General features: G+C 39.4%; 1 protein-coding gene across 1 annotated transcript in view; it reads left to right on the top strand.

Moving 5' to 3' along the window:
* LOC122404789 (serum response factor-like) overlaps positions 1–11,546 on the top strand; it is a 35,474-nt gene extending 23,928 nt beyond the window's left edge. Inside the window, exons 5-7 of the mRNA XM_043409015.1 lie at positions 1,694–1,799; positions 4,950–5,054; positions 5,242–11,546. Coding sequence (XP_043264950.1) covers positions 1,694–1,799; positions 4,950–5,054; positions 5,242–5,453 — 423 coding nt within the window. The 3' untranslated portion in view covers positions 5,454–11,546. The remainder of the gene's footprint in view (positions 1–1,693; positions 1,800–4,949; positions 5,055–5,241) is intronic.
* Positions 11,547–11,691: the final 145 nt, after the last annotated feature.

Raw genomic sequence — 11,691 nt, forward strand, 5'->3', positions numbered from 1 at the left:
TCTCCCTCCTAGGTAGGTTAGGTAGGTAAGTTCGTTGGTTGGTTGTTTCGTTGCTTGGTTAGTTGGTTGCTAGACTCGTTGATTGATTGGTTAGTTGGCTGTTTGATTGGCTCGCCGATATTATTACCGAGGCGTTATCTGCGATTTACCAGCCGCGCCACGTAATGTGCTACTCTCCTCTACCTTGTTTTCTGTTTGCGACTCGTTAAGGGTCTGGAATTTATGATCCGATACAGGTGTACTACATCATTGTATATCACTTATGACGTTACGCTTTGCTCCGTGCCTGCCGTGACTCGGTTACCTCTTCTTGCGGATCACAACTTTTAGCCAACGAGATGCGCGTTGCTTAGCATTTAATGAACGTCCATTGTTTAACAAGGCTAACGTAGGTGCTCTCGGAAGTTAGTTAGGAACTTTTACTAGTCGCTTTTTACTATAAAATGATACAGTGGCTCGGGTATATACTTACCAACACCTTTTCGCATTCAATTTTCTCAATCATCCCCTATGGGAAGAGTATAAATAAATTTATATTGCGAGTTGTTTTAATGTAACTTTTGATAGTCAACCGTAAACATCACAATTGATATGGTCTTTCGCAAAGTGCAAGTACTCCCTATCCATCAGATTACACTCGCATAAACGACATTATACAATTCATGCGCTGATTTCATTACCCAGGGGTGACTATATTTTATTATAAATATCAACAGTGGTCTTAAAATTCTACAGTTTTTCGAACGCTAATCTGAATCTGAAGCAACAATATCAAAAATGGGGAAGAAATTCAACAGTACTCGCTTTTACAATTTCTTATGTCCAAGAGATATAAAGATTACCACGCCATACAAACATAACTTACAAATAATCTGTTTGCAGCAATTATAGTTTTTCACACCAGAATGGGTATACCATTCAATTTCTATTTCATTATTAGTTATTGTATCGTATAATTTTTTGCAGAAACCAAGCATAGTTTGTATTTTAGAGGGTTAATAATGACGGCTGATGGCCGAAGATCGTAGATTCGACACGGTGTTAGGAATAGTAATTTGCTGAGACGATAGCGAAGCAGAAACCTTGCAGAGATGATTCATAAATTTTGTACCGACGCGACACGTTCTCGGGATACATAATATATGCGGATGCAATTAAAATCTGATTCGTACAGTGGTTTATAAATTTGATCGAGCTGTACGGTCTCGTATTGGAACACGCCACGAATGCCTATATCGTTAACGACCGAGGGAATTAGCAAACAAACGAACATATGGAAACGTAAATAGTTATCACGTTTTTCGTACGACGATCTTTCGTCCACGAAGACACTTAGGCACGTGATTATTACGTAGTTCTTGGAACTAGCGCGTAAATGGAAGATACTTTCAAATTACAAATATGGAAATCTTCTTGTACTTTGTGCGTCGATTGCGTAACATATAAATATAAAATGAACATAGTTTTATAAACGCAGGATGTTTCTAAATTCGCGATAAAAAGCCAGACGATTCTTCCTCGACGAATAAATGGAAAATAAAATCCCATAAAATTTGGCCATTGGAATATTCCGGATAATATAATAACATAAGCTATTTTCAACGAACGTTGCAAGAAACGGCGTAGAAAGTTTTTCTTCTTATTTGGGTTTTCGCTCCCTCTACTGACGAACAGTATTTCTACACTGTTTCAGGAAGACGGCACTTCACCCAGATCGGACGTATGTGCCAATGAAAGCGACGGAGACTCCAGCGATGGCGATTCTCCCGTTTCGAAAGATCTCCCAAAGAACCACTCGGGTAAGTGTGTCGGAAGAAACAATGGAAATTCTCGTTACTTTCGCGTTGGCCAAATAAAACGAGGAAGGCAATGAAGGAGACCAATTTTTTCGGTTACGCGAGCAAACTTTACCGAGAAAAATGAATGAATTGTGACTCTTCGATGGCGAGAGCATCCAAACGACTGAAAACCAAATTTTTTTACAAACGTCTACTTAAAAATTCCCGAAAAATGAGCGGCCATTAACGTGTCGCTTTCATCTTTTGATCGGTTTAACGCGAGCGTATTCGAGAATAGTGATATTTGCTAAGAAGATGGCGTTTTCAGAAAATTGTCCTAAGCAGCGAAGAAAATGGTGAATCATGCAGAAATCTGAGAACGAATAAATTTTCGTGCGCGAGCTCGTTTAATTTTTCTAGCGTTAAACGCGTTCGAAGAAGGATAGAACCTTTTCTGTGAAACAATGCTGGTCGGTTCTGTCTCAATTTTTCGACGGTAAGATTCCCTGGCGATGGTTTCACCCCGTTTCAGGAAGATATAACGAATACCACCAGCAATGGCACATCAAAGCATCGCCTTTTCAGGATGTAAATTTCGTTTTACCGTGGACTTCGGTGTTTCATGAATATATCGCCGGGCCAACTAACGACGATTAACGTACATTATACATTTCTCGTGACAAATCGTTCCCCGATCCTAGAATGGCTGGATAAGACGACAATGAAGCAGTCAGTTGCAAGCTTCTGATTCCCATTGAGTTCGCGTTGAACCCACTTTTCGACCACTTTGACTTCATCAATTTTCCCTAAGTGTTCGAGGAAAACTGTCGTGTGGCACTTGTGCCAAATTGCCCTGCAAGGTTTCTGACAGTTTGACGCGTATCTGTCGCGGCTGAAGTTTCTCCTTTAAAGAATCAGAGGGACTGTCTTCGAACACCTAATTCGTATATTACGATATCGAACGGATTTTGATCAAAACAACAATTTTTATTTAAGTACAGATTTATTCTGTAATATCGTAACAATAGTTTACAGCGAGCTACGCAAACGAAAGAATAAATATTTCTTGCTTATTACGCGCATGTGTGTTTGTTATGCATTATACGTGGTATTTGTGCGACGCGTGTGGCACATGTCAGTTATGTGTGGTATTTTTACGTGCGTGACGCGTGTGTTCTTTGTGTGATACCTTTATGGTGTTCTAATATTCGTTCACACGCTATTTAGAACCCACCGTTTTTTCACCATCGTGTTCTCCAACGACGAACCCCGTCGAAGAAATTTACTCAAAAATCAATTTTACTATGCTAGCTAATCTTTCGAGTCGTACATTTTGAAAAAATTATTTTCGGTTGCGGGGGTCAATTACAATCATTTTTGGTGAATAGACACACCCCCGAAATCCTGCGCACTCTCGAGAAAAAAATTCTTTACTGAAAATATACTGTGTAGCCAGAAATTTAATGTCTCTGGTACAAATAGATACACAATAATTGTCAGTAATTCTAGTGTTGAACAATTTTTAGAGATAAATAATGTTTCAAACGAAGATCCTCAATGATTTGCAAACTTAACCACTTATTTTTACGTGTGTCTATCGTTTTAATTTCTCTGGTTAAACAATTCTTAGGGTAGTATCTAAAGTAAAGTGATCGAAGACGGTAAATTATTGGTAAAGAATTGGACTTTTTCCGCAACACTGTGGCGTCGTTAGGAATCGCGAAACGTTTCCCAAGCCATCGATGCTGCGTCTTCGACGAAAAAGCACAGAAACACGCAAACGACCGTTTCGTTTGCGAACTTTCGTCTGTAAGACGCGTGTCGGGAACGAAAAGAAAAATGTTGCTATCGTTTCGTACCGTCTCGTAATTAGCGAATTTCCTCGTGGGCGTGCCAGGAGCCGCGATACCGAGTCAGCGAGCGGTAAAAGCCGGCGTGGAAAATCGTTAGAGCCGTAGGTAGCCCAAGCGGGCAAACGTGTGCAATCCAATCAGTCAGGTAGGTCGGTAGACAGAGAGAAGCGTAGAAAACGAGAGAATGGTATCAGAGTGGCGAAGCGTACTGGCGCGTAAGAGCGAGCGAGAACCAACCGCGCAAGGGAGGGAGAAGATAAAGGAAAGAGGACACTTAAAATGCGAAAAGTGTGCGAGCGATGACGAGGTTATCCGTGTAGGGGAGTACATAAGGAGTCGTACGGGCCGCGATGACCAAACTAAGACAACGACGCGATGCCTAACTGGGAAGTAAGATCCGGTCGAAAGCCGCGCTCCGATGCAGGTGTACACATAAATATCGATGCTAATATATGGAGTGGATGCCATCCGACTTACCGATCGCCGGCATGACGTACGTTTTTTATCTTTCTTTTTTCGCCTTTCCATTGTTCCACGCGGCGAACTGTCTCTGTCGGAATTTTGATAACTCGACGCGTTGATATCGATACGACGATCTACTGCCCCGTCGAGCGCGTTTCGATCGCCCAAAGTGTGTTTTTCTTTTCCTTAGCTCTCGTTTGTTTTTTTTTTTTTTTTTTGTTGACGATCGAGACGATAACGCTTTCTCGATGCCCGCGCACAATGGAACCGTCGATCGTTAATACGCCGCGGGATAATTGCCCAAACGAAACCGATGATGTTTTTCGAACAATTGCTACAAAGCAAGAGAAGCAATCGAGTTTGCCAGTCATATTGCAACCGTGGCGCGGGATCGTGTGCTTTCGCGCGTTCGAGTATACTCGAATGTTTGCGGACCTTGTCACGGTTCACGAGATTCCGTCTCCAAGTTTGCCCCATTTTGCCGACCACCCACAAGTAGCGACGGCTTGAAAATAAAAAGTAGAGAATTTTTGTACAGTTGCTCACGAAATCGAACGTACGCTGGTTGGTAGCGAACATTGGCGAGAAATTGAATTTAAACACGTTAATTTATATTCTCGTCAATTTTCACTACCAACGTAAGGTGTATGCTCAATATTGTAACTGTACATCGAAACAATCGAGTAAACCTTGATCTGTTACGACTCTCGAACTATCGGCCTTTATTTCGATTGGTCTTGCATTTTCGTTGCACTTCTAACCACTTTGCCGACGTGTAATTTTTTCCACCGACGCGCTTGTTCCGCAGCACTCGTGGTCCATTGTTTCTGAAATCATTGCGCGTGACTGTTCGCAGGTATAATGTACCAGATGCCGCAGACAGTCATTTATTCGCCGAGTCCAGGAGTTCTACTCGGTATCGGGCAAAACGGTCAGCCGGTGCAAATCTCTCAAGAAGGAGGTGAGAAACCGCGATCCCTGGAATCCCATGCGCTTCGGTCTTTCCGATACTGAGCGGTCCGCGGAGGAAACTTTCGTTGCCTCGCGCAAAGGGTGTTCGCCGGGTTTAGAAAGATCGAAACCGTTTCCCGTTGCAAACGTCCCGTCCCTCCTGTTCCCCAAGTAGAGGTTTTCGCATTGTTTCGCAGGCACGGTAACCCCGGTAAACTCCACGCAGAATAACCAACCGTTCATCACGATACCGCTGAACGTAGCGATGAGCGCCGCGGGTTTGTCGCTTCCCGTAACCTCCAGGATGAATATGTCGCCGTCGCCTAGATCACCGACCACGACGACGACGACAACGACGACCACGTCCGCCTCTGACCTACCATCGGACCTGACCAAGGATCGTGAGTGACCACGCGACTCGATCAACGTTCGCGACTAAGAAAATCTCCACGGTACCGTCGCTCGTCGATGCAACAAAGGGTAAACGGACGATTGGACGATTTCTTTTCCCCGAAAACTTCGTCGAGAGATACGTATATCGCGATGGGGGCTGATACGATGCTTAACGATTACATTTCGCCAAAGTACTACCTCTATTTTTCCAACGCAATCGGGACCGTTAGAGTTGAAATGGAAATTTTAAGTTGTTACTGGTATGTTGACATTCGAGACGACATAGGAACGAGAGGAATACAGTGGTCAATGAAAGCAAAATTCGTTGAATTTGATAAAGTTTTTTAAAAATGTAGTTATTAGGGGTGTTCGAGAACCTCGAAAGTCTCGAGAATATGACATCATGGAATATGACATCATTTAAAATTTATCGCTGATAGCTGGTCTTCTCCTTATCTCTGACAGTCCATTATGTGACTGATATCTTTGAGATGAATCATTATAAAAATTATTTAATTCGTTTCGTACCTGTTCTATCTTGAAGAATAAGAACTCCACTTTGATTATGTACAATCACATTTCAAAAAATCGCTATCAAAGTACCAAAAAAGTTAAGTTGAACGAATTTCGCTTTCCTGTACGAAGACTTTTGAGGACTTTAGATCGTCCAACGAGTGTTAACTTACCAGCAACACGCAATACATTCGACGTAAAACGAGTATTCCGTTAGTTGGTACCGGTAGCATCGATTCGAATATTGGTCCCATCGTCGAGACGATCGCGTCGATCCGCGGATGGCTGATGATCGTTGTTGAAACTCGTTGGTACTCGTTGTTAGAATTCGCGTAACGTTCAACTTCGCTGCAACGCGATGTCACGAATTTTGTTCGTCCTTCGCTTCGAGGACGCCATCGCCTATCCTGCCGATAGATTCAACGACGGATTAACACTTTGACTGCCGGATCAAACCCCTGAAATTGTCCACGAAATCGAAACTTTGTTCTCAGACAATTTGAAACTAGCATACACACAATTTCTCAACTGATTTTTACAGCCTTGTTAAAATTCAAGGGTCCTATCTAGATTTATTTTCTTTAACGTTCAATCTGTAGGATTAATTTCTTTATTTCCTTAGTAAAAAGTCAATGTGTTAAACGTAATTGCAGGGCGACCCGCGGAGTGCAAAGGCGTGAAATTTTCCGCGATGTTTCGATATTTGTAACGCAAAGAATTTGGCGAATTTTATTTCCGAACGCAAAAGTTTTAGTCTCGTTCGTAAACTAATGTTTCCCAGCGGCTTAACAACTAGGAGTACCGAAACAGTCAAAACGACCCATTCGTAATTTCTAATAAAACTTATGAAAAATTTAATCGATTTGAGAATTTACTGTAGTTTTCTATAAGAGAATGAATAAACACTTATTTCCTATCGTTTTAATTTCTTTGGTACAAATAAATACACTATAATTGTCGGTAGTTATAGTGTTAATAGATAAATATCTTAACAAAAAAGAAACGTTCGTTTTGTCTCGACAATGCAAAGAATTCTTTGTTTTAGTCTTCATAGACGCCATGTTTAGCGATAAAAAGATCAAGGAGAGAACTAATGGAAGAAGACTAATAATAGAAATGGGTCCTTCTTATAGTATTTCAAGAAAAAAAAAAGAACCTAGAAAGTAATTAGCTTCAGGCTCCGATAAGTCCAATTACAAATTAATTTACGGAACGTAAATGTAAACGGAAGCTGGTTCGCGAACGAATCTAAAATTTATATTCGTTGTTCGAGAAGAAAATTCGCCAAACTCTAATATCGATACGATACGTTGATAAGTAAAATTAGCAACGTGTATCGGAGTACATGTTTTCGTTGAAGCTGGGTTTCGTTACCGGCGTTTAATCGATATTTGTGCAATACTAGTCGAACGTTTGTTCAGCAAACGTTCCGTATAGCAACTTTTTACATTGTCCTCGTAATGGTTCATCTTTCGAGATATTCGTCAATTTTTAATAGAATCATCCGTGAATGGAATCGGTATTTTAAAGCTGCTCACAGCCTACTGAGGTTCAAGCCAGATATTTTGTTCTTTTGCGAGTTTGGACGTACAATGATTACGAATTCAACGATCAAATTTGCGTTATTTGAGCATTTCTTTTTTTTTTTTTTGTTTAATGTATTCCAGATCAGTGATTCTATGAACAACGACGACTTCTTAATCGTACAGGGTGCTTTTAAAATGAACTGTAACCGGCGTCATTCTTCGTTTAAACTATAGAGGAAATATTCGTTACTCGTTTATGTTGTACATTGAATTTCTTTTTATTTATCGGTTTGCCTGGAAAGAAAAATATAAATGATTCTTCTCGAAGCAACGATTTCCTCGCATGGATGCTTGCATTTAAAAGTACGAAACGCTTGAATTCTACGCGATTCGGTCTGCGTGCGCGATAAAAGTGTTTCGAGATCAATGATCGGCTAATTAACGGAAACGTTTAATTGGCCAGTGATAATGTTGCCAATTTTTATCGATCGTTTAAACGGATAATGTTAAACATTAACCGTAATTAGTGATAAGCACGCATTATTGTCAGCCACGTTGATTTAACAGTATTCTTCAACAACGCAATCTCTATTTTACACGATATGGAAATAAATTATCGGCTTGTAATAGATAACACCCGCGAGTAACTTGTATTTTTTTTTTACAATATACCTGCGAATATTATTTCACACACGGATAGTACTATCGATATGCACGAACCGTCGATCGGGGCTTGCCAGAGAGCAGAGTTGTTCGTAAACATATCAAGGGATTCGTAAAAAATATTCTCGCAATTCAAGAATTCTTTCTTTCCATATTGTGCTTCGAATATGTATACTTGTTTCGATCCAGCGGAAACCAGAACCTCGATGCGCCGCGATTTAAAACAAACAATTGACTTTCTTGAATCGTGAAAGTATTATTGCGCGATACGTTCCGAAAGGTACCCATCTAACAACGAACGCGAACAAGTTGTTTATATATATATATAAAAAAAAATATTGTTTAACAGTGCCTTCGTAGAGGGTTAAGAAACGCGGAGGGAGAAATTCGAGAGAAAAAAGGGACCGTGATATTCATAAGTATAAGTATCGTTCTTTTATATGTATCAGTTGATGTGTAATGAATTGCTTTTTAAACCATAAGAATACGACAGACTTGTTTAACTTACTCTACCAGGTAGTGCTAGTCACGAGATTGCGTCTAGTCATTGAAACGTGCAATGAAATATAAACAGCCATTTATTTTTCGCGCCTATACGCCGATCGAAATAGTTGGTGAATCGTCTACTCGAGTTATTTTATCGTTCAGTGAGGTATACAGTATGGTAGAACTTCAATGATTGCACGAATACTTCATACGTCGCACTGTGTTGACACACGGAAGGGATCTTAACGAGCGAAGTTAGAGGTAGAGGTGCAGTAGAACCTCGATACATGCAACAATTTTTTAGCCCCATTCTCTTGCAATTATCGAAGCTCTAACGCAACAGGTAATATTAACAAGCAGGTACTGGCGATACACAGTGTAAGTAGGGTTCATTGTTGGACAGGCTACCTCGATCACTGCACGAACCTCGATACTTGCATCAATTTTTCGCCCCGTGTTCCTGTAATTATTGAGGTTCGACTTAGAAAACTCAAGCGTGCCGCACGGGCTGTAAATAAATTGTTGGTACGCGCATTAGCAGTCGGTAGAACTCGGTTTTTTTCTGTTTCCTCCAGTGAGTTTCGTCGAATCCCGAAATTTGTACCTACGATTCATTTAAACCATTGATTCGAGCCCCGTATTAGTGTACTACGAATCTGCACAGAATTCTGTTCATCCCTGATTGTTTCAAATGTTCATACGCAAAATTAGCGATAGTACGATCCGTGCAAACGTCCCGATCGATATGAAAAACGAATGCAATTATCTTGTATCGTGCATTTATCATGAATAGGTATGAAAATTGCCAATTGCAAATTTTCAACACGGAACAATATACCAATCATTTGCATACTTTTCTTTCGACATCGATCGACTGCAATTTGATCGCGATCCAGAGATTTTTACCCCATTTTTGGAACGACGTTTTTATTTCGAGATAGGAATGGCACGACTCGAAAGATATAAATTTGTAAGAAATGCAGGTAACGATAATAACTTCCTTAGATCGAACGAAAATTATAGATTGGACATCCACGAGGTGTTTGTCGATGAATTCTTCGATTCGATAGATGTCGAGTTACTCTAATTGCAAACGCGTCGTAAAGTTAGTAACTAAGAAACGAACAGTTGCAATTTTAATACCTGTTAACGATTCTGAATTTTAAGAAAATCGATTCACTGTCCCGTTTTAATTACACACATTCGAAAGAGATCAAAATTATTCCAGCATTCGCGCGTAATAATCGCGACAATTACTTCCAAAAATATCATTTGTGGCAAGAAATTTGCACACTCGAGTAAGTTAAAGCTCTCTGAAGATTATTCGTGCGAAAGGTAAATGTCCCCAATAGCGACCGCGTCCTCTTTATGGACCATTTGCTTTTCTTATATACTAAGTGTGATTTATTCTGAAATTCGTGGATCATTTTAATATAAAGTTACGAGATTATTAAATGGCTTCAGATTTTAATGAGCAACGCAAACAGTTGCTTGTAATATTTTAAGTATATCTCAAATTATTTGTCCATCCAAGCATTTTATTAAACGTTTTTAAATTTAATTTCATATTACGCAAGTTGAAAACTCGATAATTTTGTAACAAAAGTACAAATTCTTTTAACGTGTTGTTAAAAGATTATTTTAAACGATTGCATTCTCACGCGTCCAATAATGGGGTCATTTATCTTACATAAAATAGAAATTTATTCATACGTCGATTAAATTGAGTACAATTTTGGATTGTACAAATTGAAGATTGAAAGGAAACGCGAGAAGCGAGTGGGTTTTGCATCGTGTACCGCACAAATACCATGTTTCGCAATACGGCTAAATAATTGTAAAACGCGTACCATTAAACAGTGATTCGTTATCAGACGTGGTAATATTATTGAGTCGCTGCTGGGATTCTTGCGGATACTCGTATCTAATGTATCATTGATGCTTTCACCTCTTATGAGCAAACATTTACACTGTCCACGCATTAACCCTTTCGCTACGGACAGTGACATTATAGTCACTCGCTGTTAATAAACGAGATACGAGCAATGTTTTATTCGAATAATAAATAAACAATAACATTTATGTACGATCAGACACGCGAGGAAGTAGATTCATAAGCTAATGTGCAACCTGTCCTTCAAGCTTCGATATCAACCTCATTTTTCCCCCAAATCTCAATAATCGTCGATATTGGTATTTTAAAAGCAGACATTCCCTGAATAAATAAATTTCGTTTTTCTTCTAAGTCTAATATGTATAATATATTCTAGTTCCGTAACAAACCGCAAGAATTTTTGTAGCAACCCAATACTTGCAATCGTTTATAGACTTCCAATAAATATAGTAAAATAGTAAACGGTAAAACAAAATTTTTCACGTCGTATTCAAGTATTAAAGGATTTATTATTTTATACGCGTACGGCTAAAACGTTATAGATACGTGAAAGGAAGCTAGATAGAATAAATTACAAAAGGATAAACGGAAGAAACGAATTCGAAATGTATTTATCACGCCTTTGTAAGTATTTCGTTTTCTACGTTCTTGTTACGCGCGTCTGACGAGTGTTCTTCACGTTTGTACAGAATAGCGAAATTACGAAACTGTATAATACGAGATTAGCTGACGTTAGCGGCGTTATTAGCGAACGCAATGGCGAGCGATTAAACCGTCAAAGGTGAACAACGAATCGCGTACAATACGGATCATAGAAAAAAAGGGTATCTCGAAAATCTCGAATTTTCAGAAATTATTGCGAGAAACTCGAGCTTGAAGTTTGTACACTGATCGCTAAATTCTTATGTTTCACGTATACATATGTAGAAAATCGAAATTCTCGATCACCTACGACTACTGGCAGGGTTAAATGCGTTCTATTTTATATACAATATACATATGCATATATCATTGTATAGTATGTGCTGCGAGGGTTGTTTGAATTTCTCTTGGATTTTATAATTTTAATATAAATAAAAGTACTTGAAGAAACGATGACTTTTAAATCTTACGATACGTACCGATGTTTTAATAGGTAATACTGTTTATTGTTCACTATGAGACGGAATGTT

This window comes from Colletes gigas, unplaced genomic scaffold (assembly GCF_013123115.1).
Source record: "Colletes gigas isolate AHSC1104 unplaced genomic scaffold, ASM1312311v1 Colletes_gigas_Sc00003, whole genome shotgun sequence".
Taxonomy (NCBI): domain Eukaryota; kingdom Metazoa; phylum Arthropoda; class Insecta; order Hymenoptera; family Colletidae; genus Colletes; species Colletes gigas.